At 46.2% G+C, this 17934-nt stretch overlaps 1 protein-coding gene across 8 annotated transcripts in view; it reads right to left on the bottom strand.

Annotated features, from left to right (window-relative positions):
- SLMAP (sarcolemma associated protein) overlaps window positions 1-17934 on the bottom strand; it is a 1163639-nt gene that overhangs the window by 863626 nt on the left and 282079 nt on the right. For all 8 annotated transcript variants that reach the window (XM_086939108.1, XM_086939110.1, XM_086939104.1 and 5 more), the window contains exon 6: window positions 2448-2543. In XM_086939108.1, coding sequence (XP_086795234.1) covers window positions 2448-2543 — 96 coding nt within the window. The remainder of the gene's footprint in view (window positions 1-2447; window positions 2544-17934) is intronic.

Here is a 17934-nt window from a genome sequence, read left to right on the forward strand (position 1 = left end):
GAGGTTAATGAGGTCACTGGGGTTCGCCCCTGTTTTTTTGAGAAGGGGTGTAATTTGGGCTACTTAGAGAGAGTCAGGTACACGGCCTGAGGAGAGAGACGTTAGTTATTTTTGTCCAAAATGGGGAGATGATGGGGTTCTGTACTAGGGTGGAGGGGAGATCAGTAGTGTGGGATGTGGGCTTCAGTTTTGCGATTATTGAGTAGACTTCTTCCGTCATTGGTTTGAACACTGTCCACTTGGCATTCTTTTTTTTTTTAGACTTTAGTTTTTCTTGGGGTACTCTGGTCATTAGCTGAATCTTCGAGGGTGGAGGTGTTTCCGTGGAGACTTGTGTGACACATAGGCTGGGATGTCAGATTTGTGTTGTGGATAAGAGATCGCTCAAATTGTGCAACTTTGTCAGTGAAGAAGCTATTATTGGACAGTGTTCATTGGTGGCTATTGCTTCGCGTTGGGCGGTATTGGTAGTCTGTTGCTTTATTATGTTGCAGAGCTCCCTAGGTCTGTTTTTTGCATGTTCAAGTTTATTGCAAAAGAAGGTGGCTTTTTCCGTAAAGATGTATTTCTTGTAGAAGAGACGTTCTGACCTGAGCAGTGAGAGGTGAGCTGGTGAGGGGTTCTGTCCAGTGGCGTAACAAAAAGTGAGTGGGCCCCCTGCATGGTAAGCGGAAGGGGCTCCCTCACACTCAAAACAGTAGGGGTTGAGGGGGCCCCCCTCCAATATGGGCAAGCCAGCACCGCTGGGGATGCGGAGGTCTTTCTTACGCCCCTGGTTCTGTCTCCATAGTCTTTCAGTCAGTTTCGGTTGTCTCCTCTCTTTGTTGTGGTTTAAGTTGAACCAGGATCTAGATTGGATATTTTTAGACCTCTTTAGTTTGAGTGGGGCCACTTTGTCAAGAACTTCTGCTATTGCTGAGCAAATCGTGGATGGTGAGGTCATCTACGGTGTGAAGGAAAAATTGAGAATGTAACTGGGCACTGATCCTGGATTCCAGCTACATTAGGGTTCCTTGCCCAGTTTGTGGGTTTGTAGGATGGTGCCCTGTCGGATCTAGTGTGAGCCTTGAGCTTGAACGGTTTTCAACTGTGATCAAACCAGTCAATGGGCGTGATGTAGCTAATGAACACAAGCTAACTTCAGCTGGTTATAGCATTAAGAGTAGAGCATTTGTTGTGTGTCTGTTCGTACCAGAGTTACTTGAGGGTGTTGATTTCAAGAACGTTTGTTAGGTTAAAGACTGTGGCGTCTTGTGTATCATTCCATGCAGGTTGAAGTAACTTAGGAACATGTTGTTGGTGTCAGTTAGGGAGGATCATGTCATTAGGTCTTCAGTGAAGAGTATGCGATTCCCAGGGGGTGATAGATGGTGTGTAGTTTGACAGGAGTGGTGCCTTCTGCCTTGAGTTCGTCTCTGAGGTATTCGAAGATCAAGTAGTTTGTGGTCTCTAATATGTAGAGCTAGGTTACTTATTTGTGTATGATCGCTAGTCCGCCGCCTATTTGTCCTGGTCTATCCAGTCTAATGATAGAAAAGCCGGGTTGTGTGAGTAAGTCCAGTATAGGGGATGAGTGTTTGTTAAGCCACGCTTCCGTTAAGAATGCAATGTTGATTCCGACAGCTAGTATGGTTTCAGCTATTTCTCTGGCATTTTTAACTGACAATCGGCAGCTGAGGAGCATGCAGGTTAGGTAGCTATGACTATTCGTTGTAGAGTGTAGTGTCTGAATAGTGGTGTATTGAGCAGGTGTCTGCAAGATATGTTAGGGATTCTATTTGTGCCCATTATAACTGGGATTCTGATGAAGGCTTGGAGTCCACTTGCAGAGTTTTTGTGATGTATGATTCGTTGAGTGATTCTAGTTCAATTGAGGAAAGGGGGTGGAGAACTCGGTAGGGTCTGTGGGACCGGAGGCTCATGGGAATGGAGGTCCGGCAGGTTTGCCAACTGTCTCCTGGAGATCTTTTGTGGGGAGACCATTTCTCTTTTCTTGGAGTGGGAGTGTGTGTTAACTTGGCCTGGATCGTGATGTCACTTTTTACAGGAGAAATGTCTTTAGTGTGAGAATCAAGTTTTTGTCATAATCAGCTAAGAAACAGGGTAAGCATGTCTTGGAGGAGTTCTGTTCCGCAGGAGGACAGGGGGTGTTTACCATATCTATAATAACATTCTTTATCCGCATTGCACAACATGCCGCAAGTTATCATTTGCAGCACAATCAGTATAAAAACAATATGCTATGCATTTATTGAAAAAGTATAATACCACATTATAAAAATCATGAAGTTGAAGTTTTCAATCTTTTCAGTTTTTCGACGCAAACAGATACATTTATATATAGAAAAGAAAAAGTTGCCCAAGTTCAAAGGGCAGGTTAGTGGTTGGCTTCAAACCAACCATCCCTTTAATACGTCCCACAAAACCAGAGTGAGTTCTCTAGGTACCTGCCAACTAGAATCTGAAGCATCTTGTGTGTTGGCTAGTAGTCGCTGAAGGGTGGCCAGCTTCTGTTCCAACATTTGTTCTCGATGTAAGGCCTCCTACAAGAAAATAGATAATATCAATCACTTGTGATATAGATTGAAAACTCTCAAACCAGATAGTTTATCTGCAGTCTATCATCTCCTTTTTTGGGCAATTCCCCAATCATCCAATTGTATTTTCTCCACCAAACAAAACCTTTTTATGGTACCTTAAGCCTATGTTTTACTCTTCTCAGTAGATGCTCTGACCCTCTTTACTGGGCATGCCTGTGACATTGGGGCTTCCTTTCTTCTTTGAAGTTCAGACTTCATTTTCCATTAATCATAAAAACGAGGTAGAAATTAAAAATCCTTACAGATCAGAACTGGCCACCAGTCTCCTGTAATCAGATGATAGATTGGTGGTGCACTGTGGTCACATTTGCTTTAATGCACCATCAACTATGCACTTGGACTCTTCTGGTTTATTTTGTTGCTACAATTTGTAGATATCAGATGGCAACTAAAATATCGCCATCATATGCCTTATCCTTTTATAGTGCATTTATTCTCAAGCACTTGGTGTGAGCTTCAACCTGATTTGTACCCAATCACTGTTGAAGGAGAACACACGAGTATTTATTACATCTACTTTTTCCAAACACGACAGTTTTCAAAGTGTGTACCCAATGTCACAGAGATCTTGTAGAAAGAACCCTATCTGACCGTTAGTAGCCTCAATAAATTGTCTTATCCACACACCTGAACAACTAGAACGACTCATCTACAGCCACATGCTAATGACACTCTCTCTCGCACTGCGATCATGTAGATTCTGGCATCTTCTTCAAAATATCCGTTTTATAATCATTCATAGTAAAGAGCTCTGCTGCTTCGCTTCTTACCTCCATAACAGATTCCTGACCGCTGCATTTTACATTTCTTTCTTATCCACAATCTGCTGAAGGTACTGTTCAAGTGCTTGCCACTGACAATTTCTCCAGGTACGATCTAACTATCAAAAAGTTAACTATTTCTGTTTTACCCATCGTCCCCAGCCTGAAGACATCTACATTTAGCCCTATGCTAATCCGGGTCTGGTGGCTTAGTGGACTGTGTCCACTGTAAGGGGTTATGTTCGACCTCATGGTCACAGGTTCAAATCCTGCCGGGTTCACTCAGTGTTTCATTAAACTATCCTCTTCATTTCAATTAATCTCATCCTCCCCTACGACCACTGAACTTGGCACTCAGAAATGTTCATTTAATTCCTTTGAAGAGATTATGCCTGATATAGCCGTCAAATTACTCCGTCAGGTCATCTCGGGTCACCATTGGATCCAGTCCCCGCTAAAGTGATGGGAAATCTTGCTCCGATCCTAACCAACCCTCTCCTTTCTATATGGAACGCCTCTTTAACCAGAGGTCAGTTCCCCACACTGTGGAAACAGGCTATGCTGGTCCCCATTCTAAAAAAGACGGACGCGGATCCCTCACAATTCTCCAACTACCGCCCGATATCCCTTCTTCCCAAACCTGCAAAGATTCTGGAAAAGGTAGTTCAGAGGCAACTGTCTCACTATCTAGAAATAAACCAGCTGCTGCATGACTCCCAGTCCGGCTTTAGAACCGGCTTTAGCACAGAAACTGCTCTGCTAGAGGTATCAGAGACGATTCAAGAGTGTGTGGACAGGGGAGAGGAGGCAATGTTGGTCCTCCTCGACCTGTCCGCCGCTTTCGATACGGTGTCTCATGATATATTACTAGATCGTCTGCAGCAGCTGGGTATCGGAGGTACTGTATTGACTTGGATCAGTTTGTTCCTTACTGGGAGGACGCAGAGAGTTCTTCTTGGGCCCTTTGTATCAGAAGATAAACCTCTCCTGTGTGGTGTGCCTCAAGGCTCGGCCTGAGCCCTCTTTTGTTCAATGTTTATTTAGGCCCTCTTGCCAGAGTGGTTGAGTCGTGGGGGGTCAGGGTGGCCCCTCCGCTGATGATGCGCAGCTTATTTTTTCTTTTAAAGACCACTCTGATCCCCACTTCTCTAACTTCCGCAACTGCCTGGGCAACATCTGTTCTTGGATGGCTGCTAACCATCTGGTTCTAAACACTGACAAAACGGAGGTCTTATTTTTCAACCAAAAAACTGCCCCTCCCACCACCCTTTGGTGGCCTGCCGTTCTGAATCCTCCTCCTACTCCAGTTCAGTCTGCCCACAACTTGGGTTTCCTTTTTGACAACGCTTTGTCCTGTAAAGCCCAGATCAACAAAGTGACATCCGCCTGCTTTGGCAAACTGCGCATGATCAGGAAGATTTTCCCATATCTCCCTTTGGACTCCCGTAAGACTGTTGTCCATGCCCTGATCACGTCGCATTTAGACTATGCTAATAGTCTCTATACAGGCGCCCCTCTCTACCTTGCTGAAAGGCTACAAGTTGTTCAAAATGCAGCTGCCAGACTAATTGGAAATATTCCCTTCCGCCACTCTGTTGCTGCTTATCGGAAAGAACTGCACTGGCTTCCCATCTCCAGACGTATTCAGCTTAAAGTCTTGATCCTGGCCTTTCGCGCCATTAATGGCTCTGGTCCGGCCTACCTGAGTACAAGACTTAAACTATCCCGCTCTGTCAGAACATTAAGATCTAACAGCCTACGTCTCCTGGTGGTACCCAGATTTCGCCGCGCCAGGAGCAGTGGCAGAACGTTTGGAGTGGCTGCCGCCAAATTTTGGAACAGCCTCCCATTGGACCTTAGGTTTATCGACTCGGAGCAAGTGTTCCGCCGTAAACTTAAGACCTGGCTGTTCACTCTCCCTTAACATCTCTCCCTCCCTCCAGCCTACCTGCTCTGTTCATCCCCCTTCTGACCGACAAGTATTCTGTAGCGCCGGGACACCCCGTTTGGGGGTAGCTGTGTGCTCTATAAGCTTCCTAAATAAAAAATAAATAAAATTTCACCCTTCTGATTTTGATAAGAGTACCATTGAATTGGGTAACAATAAATATCTGTTATTCAGCACCAAGATACCCTTGGATGAATGTTGGCTTTACAAATCCACAAGTTATGTGATGCCATAAACTCTTAACACCCCATTTGCTGAATAACAGAGTCTATGATGTCTTGTCATATGAAATCAAATTTTCGTCACACATACAAATTCGTGCTTATAAATAAATGCTTAATTGGCCTACTTCTTCCATCGCTTAGCTACACCCATACTGATCCATCTACATTAACAAAAGGTTCTTCTGCACTAATGTCTTGTGCCATCGTGGGGGCGCCAATTAGGTCACAGGAAAGTAATTTTATAACATTGTTGCCAGAATCATTCATCCGAACTGCTACTTTTGATGAATTTCACTCATCATCAATTTTCATTAACTTTAATTTTCCTTGATTTATAGGTGGAGGATAACCCGTAAGGGAGAGATCAAGCAAACTGCATTTGCCAAGTGCTCAGAAAGTGTTCATAATTGCACAAAAACTAAGGTCAGTAATCCTGGTATACTGGGTATCCCAAAAATTAAGATATGGAGTACATGCTGGATTAAATCATTACCTCAACTGACAGTATTCCACTCAATACTTTGACACACTTTGTGGTCAGATTGCAACCACTTATGGTAAAGTAGACACATCACTTCTAGACAGGGTTGATCAACGGTCATTAAGGAAGTGATAATACAAGCGAGGTCTTCGAAATGATGGACCCAAGAATAAAAAATTTACTTGTAAGTAACTACTATCAATACGGATACAGAGAAATATTCCAACTAGATGAAGGACTTATTCAACTTTAGTTCAGTTATTAAAGATATATTAGAAACCTTATTCAGGAACACAAAGGAGGTGCTGGTGGTTAAGGGGTAGGAAGACAAAATCTGAGGGAATTTTATGCAATGGCGACAATTTTATTCTATACAGATTCACTACTGTTAGTTTCAGATCTCGGGCCATCTTCATTAATTTTGCTACATGAATATGGAACTTAACCAGACCAAAAAATGAACTAAAGTAATCTGAAATTCTCTCTATAACTTTAATTGACATTAAGAAGAGGTGAACAGGTAAACCACAAAAGGATAGTTTGAGGTATGGATTAGTTACTTACCTGTAATCCTAGTTCTCTTCCAGGGGTATCCTCATCAAAGTCATAAGCATTAGAATATTCCCGCGCATGGGCGGGAATATTCTAATGCTTATGACTATTGATGAGGATCCCCTGGAAGAGAACTGGGGTTTTAATCTGCACAGGAATATTTCACAATTGACGCAGGCTGCTATGATGAGTTGGACATTTAAAAAAAGGTCACTACTGAACTTGACATTTTCTACTAGGGCGAATGCTTTAAACTTTGTTGTGCTAACTAAACTCCAGTGTCTAATCAATGTCTTGATGCAGCTATCTAAGCATATAGGGTATTAAACACGTTCTAGGGGTTTGTGTGTGGAGGATAAGAGTAAAGTATAAAATAAATAAATAAACCAAGGAAAGTTGCCCTGGATTCCAATAGCCAAGTAGGTGTAAAGTAGAAGAAAAGGCAGTGGCTGTTGCTGTTTCAAGGGCATTGTGATCAATGCAAAAGTGTACTAGTGCAAGTGCTGCATAAAGTACAAGCCGAGGTAAAACATACATGTAAAAATGTATGTGTAATGGAGATGAGACACTTTGTAAAGCCATGAAGCCTCCATTTGTGAGCAAGGCAGCCAGTGAGCTGTGCTACTTTAAGATTACCTTTTATGGTGTGGAGGTCAAATGGCTAGCTCTCAATATTTGAAATGTAATTACAGCCTCAACAGGGTAACAGGATATTACGGCAAGAGAGCTGAACTTGTGTGGAAATAATCAAAGGCAGAATACCACCCTTTCTTATTTCCATGAGAGGATTTATAAGTTTACTTTTGCATCACCAATAACACCTCTCAAGAGAAGATGACTGTGCCAGGATGACTGAAGTGGATAACCTAATAATCAAGAGGGCGAGGAAGGTGTGGTATAGTTCAATACAATAGGATGTTTAATGACAAGGTTGTTAAACTTAATCCAACCATGTTTTTAGTTTTTCTGGGGGGGAACTGGCATAAGACAAGACTTGTACTGAGAGATTCAAATATGTGCTGAACATGTTTATTTCTTCGAACTTTTTAATAAAGTCAGTGGACCTGCGTAATGTGCTGTTGTGAAGCATGTTTCTAAATTGAACTGGCTCTTAAAATGCAGTAAGCAAGAACACAAATAATACTCAACTTATTCATGTCCATAATTCCTACTAGTTATGCCTCAAAAGCCAATCTTGACCTTCAGGAGATTACTCTGTGCGCATCTTTCAATACCCCCTGGTTTGTCTCAATACAAGATATTTATGCGTGCTATTGAATAGAGAGGAAATCGTAAAATGCGGAACTTAGCATGTGCAGAGATGGAACATGCCGGTTTTTACTTTTATTTTCATTTAAAATGCTAAATGCTCCAATGTTTGAGGCAATGTGCTTATTTTGTGCTGTAAAAAATAAACAAAAAAAGGTTTTACACAAAAAAAGAAAACTCATTAGGCTCAGATTCCTGTTGGAAGTCTTAGTTAAAAATGAGAAGCCAATAAAAATGTTGCTTTAAAAAAAACCTTTTTTTAGTGTTTAGAAACTGCCCGTTTATAAGCAGCACAATAAAAATGCTATAGATAAACATTACCAAAAAGGTACCTAGATGTTACTTACTTACATTCGGTTACAATATATCTGTAAGGAACATTAGTATTGATCGATTCCTTACCTTAGAATTACCCCCAGGCGTCAGATTGATCTGGAAAGATTTCGTCAGCAGTACCCCTGCGCATCGGTAGGTGTCATTGTGCGGATCCGCATGCGTCGTTGGCGTTGTTGTCGCAGAGATGACATCGCTGGAGCTACTTAAAAGCTCCCACGTGCGCTGACGTCAGTTCTGTACACAACTTTACGCACCAGGAACGCAGAGCCATGCAAGAAACTGACCACTGGTGCCTTGACACTAGGGCCCTGAAAGGGATAACCTTAACCCTAAAAATCAGTTCGCAGGAAGGGGAGGAAGGGTGGGGTGGTAAGGAATCTATGTCTACTAATGTTTCTTACAGATATATCATTACCGAAGGTAAGTAACTTGTGCATCTGAAAGAAACACGTAGTGATAGATTCCTTAACTTAGAATCGATACCCCAGCAATACCAACCCCGGTGGTGGGTCTGTGATACAAGATCACAACAAAAAGTCCCGGAGAACAGAACGATCAAAGAAGTAGTCTCTCCGGACATGGCTGTTCAGGCAGTAATGCTTGGTAAACGTGTGCAGAGAGGCCCACGTAGCTGCCTGACAGATGTCAAGCAAGGGAACTCTCCATCCCAAAGCAGCAGTGGCTGCCGTTGCCTTGGTAGAATGGGCACACAGTCCCACCGGAGACTCCTTTTTAGGCAAAAAATAACAAGCCTTTGCACAGAACGACCCAGAGAGAGATGGTCCGCTTGTGCACGGCCCGACCCTTTTTGGCACCCACGGAGCCCACAAAGAGCTGGTCATCCACCTGGAACTGTTGTGTGCAGTTCAGGTAGAATGAGAGCGCACGTTTTGGGTCCAGGCGGTGGAGCCTCTCTTCCTCTTTTGAGGGATGTGGAGTCGGAAAGAAGGTGGGCAAAGTAATGGTCTGCCTGATGTGAAAGGCAGTGATGACCTTTGGCAGAAAAGATGGACTAGTCTTGAGAACCACTTTGTCTGGATGAACAGAGAGAAAAGGAGGTTTAGAAGAAAGAGCTTGGAGCTCACTCACTCTTCTGGCATAGGTGATAGCCACCAGGAAAGCTGTCTTTAAGGTAAGAAGACGAAGAGGACAGTTGTGAATAAGCTCAAAGGGAGCACACATCAGTTATGTCAGAACCAGGTTCAAGTCTCACTGAGGCATTATGAAAGGAACAGGAGGGAAAGGATGAGTAATGCCTTTTAAGACGATTTACAACAGGGGACTTGAAAAGGGAAGGCTGATCCAGAAGCCATAAAAAGTCTGAAATTGCCGAGAGATAGCCCTTGATAGTGCCCGGAGCAATGCCCTGCTGGGCCAAAGAAAGGAGGAAAAGAAGGACCTCTGAAAGAGGGGCAGAAAGGGGATCCACAGCCTTTGCTGTGCACCATGCCACAAATTTATTCCACCTGCAGGCGTATACAGTCTTAGTGGAGCGACGCCTGGCTGCCAAGATTACATCACAAACTTCGTGAGGCAGGTCAAAAGACGTCAACTGCCGCTGTTCAATCTCCACGCAAGAAGGTGGAGGCTGGACAGGTTCAGGTGAGAATGGTCCCCTGTTGCTGCGACAGAAGGTCCTCCCGAAGAGACAGTCGGATCGGTGGATCGATAGCCATGCTGAGCAGCTCGGGATACCATACTCTTCGAGCCCAGTCCGGAGCCACAAGCCCGGTCGTGCTTGATCTTCTTCTGCACTCTGGGTAGAAGTGGTAAAGGCAGAAAGGCATATAGTACATCGCAACTCCACTTGTGACGAAAAGCGCCACCTAGCGAGTGTCACCTTGGGAAATTCCAACGCGCAAAACTGATGACATGTCCCTTTCTCTTTGGTGGCGAATAGATCTAACAAAGGCTCTCCACACTGCTGAAAGAGACCTTACGCCACGTCCGAGTTCAGACGCCATTCGTGATCCATCATGCACTGGCGGGGGAGCTCGTCCGCCCTGGCGTTCAGAGAACCTGCCAGGTGTTGAACCACCAGGGAAATGCCCTGATGTTCCAGCCATGTCCAGAGGTGCAGAGCCTCCTGGCATAGGGTCCACGACCCCACCCTGCCCTGTTTATTGCAGTACCACATGGCGGTGGTGTTGTCTGTGAACACCTGCACTACTCTCCCCTTGATACAGAGAAGGAATGCCTTCAGTGCAAGTAGGATAGCCTGAAGCTCCAGAAGGGTGATATGGAGCCTGGACTCAACCGGAGACCAGAGGCCTCTGATCTCCGGCCCATCCCAGAAGGGACGCGTCCGTCACAACTGTGTTCCGGTTGGGGAAGGGAGAGGGATCTGCCATTGACCCAATCACGATTCGTGAGCCACCCCTGCAATTGTAGTGCAGTGCCCTCAGAGCTGGATGTGATCGGAAAGTTGCCCGGATGCTGTGCCCACTGGAACTTCAGGTCCCACTGCAGAGCCCGCATATGCCATATGGCATGATCCACTAGCAGGATGCACGAGGCCATCAGGTCCAGTAGTAGGAGGGTCATCCTGACCGAAACCCGGGATAGAGGCTGAAAGATCGAAATCATAGCCTGAAAATCCTGGACTCGCTACTCTGGAGGATAAACCCGAAACTGCGCTGAGTCCAGAACAGCTTCGATGAAGAGGAGCTTCTGAGAGGGAATCCGGTGCGACTTCGGCACGTTAATGGAGAACCCCAGAAAATGCAGGAGGTCGGCCGTAGTCTGGAGGTGGGAAACGACTGCCTGGGGCGAACCCGCCTTAACAACCAGTCGTAGAGAAAGGGAAAGACTGGAACCTCTGATCTGCGCAGATGAACTGCTACCACCGCCATCACTATCGTGAACACCAGAGGGGCGCTGGTAAGGCCGAAGGGGAGCACAGTAAAATGAAAGTGCTTGCGGCCTATAGTGAACAGCAGGTAACGCCGGTGGGCCGACAGGACGGTGATGTGGAAATATGCGTCCTGCAAGCCCAACGCTACCAACCAGTCTCCAGGGTCGAGGGAAGACGAGACCTGAGCTAGCATCAACATCTTTAACTTCTCCTTCCGGAGGAAGCGGTTGACATCCCTGAGGTCTAAGATAGGACGCAGGCCCTTGTCCTTCTTGGGGACCAGAAAGTAGTGGGAATAACAGCCACAACCTGCTTCTGGCCCAGGAACGCGCTTGATGGTCCCCAGATATGCGGTTGTACTGAGGTGGCATGGCTGGAGGGGTAGTCTCAAAGGGGAGGGAGTAGCCCCTTCGGACAATTTTCAGCACCCACCTGTCCGAGGTGATGTTGCGCCAGTGGGGGAAATGATGCCGGATTCTGCCACCCATTGGCATTTGATGGGCCGTGAAGGTCGGACTAGGAATGCTTTGAAGTGGATGCTGCAGGGGTCGAGGTGGACTCACCCGCCCGCTGGCCCCCAGAACCAACTCTGCTGTTACCGTAGCCACGCTAAGGATGTTGCTGCGAAGGCCTATTGCTCTGAAACAAACGTGTTGGGGCACCCCTTCCGTGGCCACAAAAGAAGCAAAAAGCAGAAGGCGGAGGAGGGCGAGTGGCCAACAGGCCCAAGGACTTGGCCGTAGCCTGTGAGTCTTTAAAGCTCTTTAACGCACAATATGCTTTATTGCCAAAGAAGCCAGATGCCCTCAGCCAGGCACAGCTACGAAGCGCCACCGTCGTGGAAATCGCCCAGACCAGCAAGTCGGCGGTATCAAGCTTACGACGAATGGTGAACTTAACTGCATCTCTCCCAGCTGCTATAGCTTGGGAGAGGACTGTCCGTGCCAATTCCGGACAGTTGGGCAACACCTACGCAACCGTATCCCACACAGATGGGGAATAACGGCCCAAGAGGCATGCGGTGTTCACCAACTGCAGCCCTAAGCTGGCAGATGAAAACAGCTTCTTGCCAAGCTGCTCCAGCTTCTTGGATTCCCTATCCAGAGGTGTGAAAGGGAATGCGCTCTGGGAAGCAGGGGCTTGGACAACCAAGCTCTCAAGAGTGGGGTGTTGGGAGAGAAAGAGGGGGTCTCCCGGAGCCGGGCGATGGCATCAGGCCACGTTCCCGTCCACCGGAGCCCCTGTGTTGGGCCTGGACCAAGTGCCCAAAAAAGTCTGAAAGTGCATCAAAGTGCTCTTCGGAGCCCTTGCTACCTAAAGGGTAGCAAGGGCTCCGAAGAGGATACCGCCGGCTTATTGTGAATGTATCTAGGACCCTAATTAAATATTCCTGATTCATGCCCTTATGCGGTTATGATAAATCGTGTCCTAATGAAGGCATACGAATCTTACCCATACTCAGTCATAGCCCACCCAGCCCAAATACGGCAAGGCTACTTCCTTAGATTCCTAGAGAGCACAACGAGTTCTTTCGACACACCAAACCTTCAGTAACCTGGGAATTCCCCATGTCTTTGTTTTGATTTGTCATTGAACTCCTGCGAGCACTAAAGGAACAGTCAGTTCTTAGTGACATCTTTTATTGACGTCTTATGTCCAACCTTACGTCAAACACGGCACCTTCCAGGTATAAATATAGCAACACTTGCCTTAAGCAACACACAGTGGTGTGGAGCAGAGCGGCTATCTACTTATCCGAAGCCCAGCTGATGCGAGAACCGAAGGAAGCCGTCCCTCCCCTTTGACACACTGGAGAAGCTGCCCTTTCTCACGCCGAGAAATCCAGCTCTGGTGTTTCCAGTCATCCTTGCGGGTTACTGGGAAATCGAGTCCTGAGAAACGAGATACAAGACCTCCTTCATTCTATAACCAAGGTACGGAGCAGATTCAAACCTTAGAGAGGATTCTTGATTCAGGTTATTGGCAAAAACCTAACAACTTAAAACTGCAACTTACTTACTCCTTCCCATGTATTAGGCTTAAGTCAGGTACACCGGGGTAGGCATATCTTAGAAGCACCAGTTGAGTTTGTTAGTCAATGCTTTATGTATGTAAATATTTTATCCGTTTTAAAGTATCATATGGCTAAGAAACCATATCAATGCTTTTACAGTATTATTTTATAACACTCCTTTTACTGTACGCACTTTACTTCATGATAAGTATTGCAATTGTGGCAATTCATTTCTCTTGCATGAGAAAGAAGACTGCTCAATAAAATAACACCTTTTATTGAAAACGCCCGTCTCTCTATTTCTCTGCAGCCTGGTGAAATTAAGCATGCACGATTGACTGAGTGAAATAGCTGTCTATTGTTTTGACACGACTTTGGAGATAGACTCCTTATTCTGGGGGAGAAAAGTTGTCATGTTATATGGTTGTCAGAAGCTAATCCCTTCTTGTCTGAATCAGGGAAGTTAACCCCTCCCTATTCATTCGAGAAAGTTTCTAGTGACCCCTGAGCTAGCTGGCAAAACTAATTACGTCTAACAGTCAGTAGAGACCTAGATGACCTCAGTCATACGTCTACACTGCTGTTTGTTATTCGAATGCGCAGAGCCTATTGGGAATATAGTGACTACACTACAGACTGAAGCACTTCTGTCAGGAGGCTAGTCCTGATGGCCACTGTAGGGAGTATGAGGTGGAGGGCCTCGGCCGCCCTACGCTACAACACTGCGTAACTGGCACCCTCCTCCGTAGCCACAGTAGGAGGAGACAGGATGCCAAGGTCAGGTGAGGTGTCAAGACCACTAGCATCCCCTAAATCCTCTGCCCAGTCCAGACCATAATCACACTATTGTGTGATAGGGTCCTCGGACCCCTTCCAGTCCTCCCCTTCCTCCGAAGTCTGCGAAACATGCTGAAAACAAGGAGGACGGACATAGGGGTAAAAAGGCCCCATTGGCGTCAAAATCGGTGTCGAGCGATGCTGATCCGGCGCGGGGTCAGGGCTGAAACTGGAGCCGATGCAGGTGGTACAGGAAGAGGGGTCGACACCGGTGAGGTGTTATAAGGTCAACCGGTGTCGCCCAGGATCCGAGCCCAGATCCAAGGGGGTCCTGAGGCGCCGGGGCCGAAGCCGCTGGCGATCGAAGGGCAGGAACCCCAGTCAGGCCCGTAGGCACACCGGCGGGGCCAGACGGCCCAAAGAGTGGGCCATGGCAGTAAGAAACTCTTGCACCTGAGCAGATGTCTCCGCCGGACACGGAAAGGGCAGGTAGGCTGGCAGCGACGTCGCAGGCTCTGCCGGAGCCGCGGGGTGGTACCACCTGCACCCTCAGCCGTGTCACACGACTGGCGAGAGAAAGTCGAAGAGCGACAACGCTCATTCGACTTCTTCTTGGAATAGTTCAACTTACCTGACCCAGAGTGGGAAGACTTCGATCCAGAGGATTGATGGTGACGGCTCAGCGATCGGTCCCTCAACCTCCCACGGGACCGGGACCTTGAGCGGCGCCGACTGCCGGACTTCCTGCAAATTTCTGGACCGCTCCCGCAAAGTCTTCGGCGCCATGTCCTGACAGTCAGGGCACAACTTGGAGTCATGGTCGCGCCTCAGGCAGTAGAGACACACGTGGTGTTGGTCCGTCACAGACATCATGCGGTCTCCACAGTTCCTAAAGTCGGGCAGCCCTACGACACCAGGAGTTGAGTGATTTAAAAGGCCTCGAAAAAACTCAGTCAAAAAGTGACTTGGGCTACTTGCTCATCCCTGATCTGCACTTGCTGACGCAGAAAAAAAAAAGAATTGATGTCAGCGCGTATGGGCACGTCTAAGTAGCTCCAGCGACGTTACTTCGGCGCCAACGATGCACGCGGAGCCGCACGACGATGCCTACCAACATGCAGGGGTACAGCTGACCAAAACTTTCCGGATCCAGTCTAACGCCTGGGAATAATTCTAAGGTAAGCAATTCTAAGGTAAGGAATCTATCACAACGAGTTTCTTTCAGATTGCAGTATTAATATTAATATTCTTCTGTAAATTGGGTTTGTTTCGATTAGTAAGTGCGAACATAACTCCAGGTATCAATGTGTGCCTGCATGTCTTTTCAATCATTTTGTAAGTTTTAAATTAAGGTTTCCAACAATGTGACAAGGGGAGCAAAGATAGAGTTTCTTACGTTCAGTAACATTCTTTCTGGTGGATACATTATCTAACCGTTCAGTCATCACCTTTTTAATCTCCATGCAATAGACTGGATCCAGATTTGTTTCGGCCAATTGCTTCAGCCGGTGGCATCACTGAACACTGGGGCAGCCTGGTAGCACCTCCGGAAGGAACATATAGAGGCCGCCCCTGCATGCCAATGTCAATTTATCCTTCCCGCTTCCTCGGACAAGGATCAACCATGACAGACTGGAGGAGACAGCGTGCCAAATCTAACTTGTGACCTTTTTAACTGTTAAAGGAGTGCACTTGAGGTAAAAGGTGAACGGTAAGGTATCTGTGGTTAGGCAGAGAATCCAGTAGAAAGAACATTACAGAAAGCAAGTAACTTGTTCATTTGATGCTTTTAACATCAGACTGCTCAACTTTTGAGGTGATAATCCCACAGCAATTCCCAAACGTTGGAGGATCTGAGGAGTGAACTCATTGATATCCTGCACACAAAATGGCCCTCTCTGCGGTCTTGACTGTTGAGGCAGTTGTGCTTGCTGAAAGTGTGCGTGGACACCCATTTATCAGTTTGGCAGATGTCCAGTACTGGAACACCCCTTGCCAATGTGGTCAAAACAGTCTTGGATAAATACACAGTGATCTACCTAAATAAGATCTGCTTACATACTGTATTCCCTTTCTGGCAACTGAAAAAAAGCCCAAGACTAGCTGGTTGGATACTTTGTATGCCTTCAAAACTACGTGTGAAAACTAAGGGCTCTCCTTGGGACTAGGTGGCGAACGCCTTCCATCTTATTAATGAGCATCCACAGAGAACAGCCCTGTATGAACAGGAAAGGCATACACATCAGGAACACAAGGAATAAGTTGAGGTCTCAATAAGGCATCAAGAAAGGTGCCAGAGGGAACATGCACAGGTCTTTTTAGAAAGAGTATAGCAACTGGTGACTTGAATAAAGATGAGTAAACGCAGAAAGAGCAAAAAGGATCCACATATAACCCTTAACCGTGCCCATAGCAAAAGGTTTGCTGGGTGTAAATTAGGACAAACTAAAGAACAAAAGATAACTTGGCCTTTACAGAATCACACTGATGGACCCCAAACCAGGCCACACATTTTACCCGATTACTCAAAAAAATACATTTGGTAAAAGGGGCTTCTAGTCAAGAATTACACCCTCTAACCCAGCAAAAAGGACAACACCGCTCAGCTGTTGTGACTCAACTTCTAGGCATGAAAGAGTAGGTTGTGGAGATTCATGTATTGGATAGGGGTCCTCCTGAAGAAGTAGATGGATCGGAGGACAAGGTTCTGACACATCAGATTTGGGAACCGCACCATACTGGCCTAATTTTGCAAAATAAAAATGACTTCTTCATCTCCAGAACTCAAGACAAGGCAGTCAACAGTGTAAGGTGTAAAGAAGTACAACACCCATTAGAAATAGAATGTGTCCCTTAACAATCCTCTTGGTGGAAACTCCAGTTAGAGTAATTAGGACACTGCATGTTCTCAGCACTCTTCAAAAGATCCATTCAGGGAATGACCCTCTGGGCGAAGATGTCCTAAAATTGGCTGGATTAAGAGTCCATTTGTCGTACGCCAGCTGATGTCTGCTCAGCTTGTCCACCCTGGCTTTCAGCAACCCAGCAGGATGATTGGTTACCAGGGAGAAGCCCATACTCGCCAGCCCTTTCTAAAGGTGCAATGCCTTCAGGAACAAAGTCCTGAACCTCACACCAGCCTCTTTGTTGCAGTATCACATGGCAGTTGCGGTCTCTGTTCGGACTGGCAGAGGCCTCTCCTTAATAGATTGTGAACAAGGCTTTTAGAGCCAACCGAGAGGCACAAAGTTCCAAAAGATTGATGTAATCGGAGGACCAGAAGCACCTAATCTACACTTTTTTGTGGGACTGTCCCAACACAGAAAATATGCATCGGTCACTGCTGTGAGCTCTGGTTGAGGTTGGAAGAACTGCCTGAAACACAGCAGTTTGGTGTCCAGCTCCCACCATGGAAGGTCGGACTTGTATCTTTGAGATACAGATTTTGAACGACGTGAGGCCCAGTGTTGTACCCACTGAAGACCCATATGCACCAGGTGACACAAGGAAACAGGAGACAAAGAGGCCTCAGAACCCTCTGCACCGGAAACATTTGATTGAGCCCAAAGCATACGGATTACATCCTGAATGTCCTAGACACATTGCAGGATTGAGAAGGCCCTGAACACCAAACTGTCCAGGATGGCCCATATGAAGAGAATGTTGTATCTGTGTGTCAGATGGGACGTTGGTCCTCAGGGATGAAGGATGGGGGAGTGTTGTTCGAAGGTGGACTGAGACAGACTGTGGCCAGTGGCCGCATTTAGCAGCTAGTTGCAAAGGTATAGAAATTAGTGCATTACTGACATGCAAAGATGGGCCACGAACTCTGCCATGACCTTTCATAAAACACCCAAGGTGCAGAAGTCAGGCCGAAGTGTACAGCCGTAAATTAAAAATGTTCCAAATCCACTTGTAATTAAAAATAAATAATCTTAAAAGGGGTTTACAGCCCACCCAATATTTACCTTTATTTATCAATCAGTGATTCCAATATAACTCTAACTTGCATGCTTCTTATTAGTCAGCCGGTTATCTGCTTTTACTTTACACGTCCTCCTGCTCAGCTTTGCCCGTCTATGCCATGGCATGGAGATTTGCCCAGTGCAGCTTCCATT

The sequence above is a fragment of the Lissotriton vulgaris genome, chromosome 9 (genome assembly GCF_964263255.1).
Source record: "Lissotriton vulgaris chromosome 9, aLisVul1.2, whole genome shotgun sequence".
NCBI lineage: Eukaryota > Metazoa > Chordata > Amphibia > Caudata > Salamandridae > Lissotriton > Lissotriton vulgaris.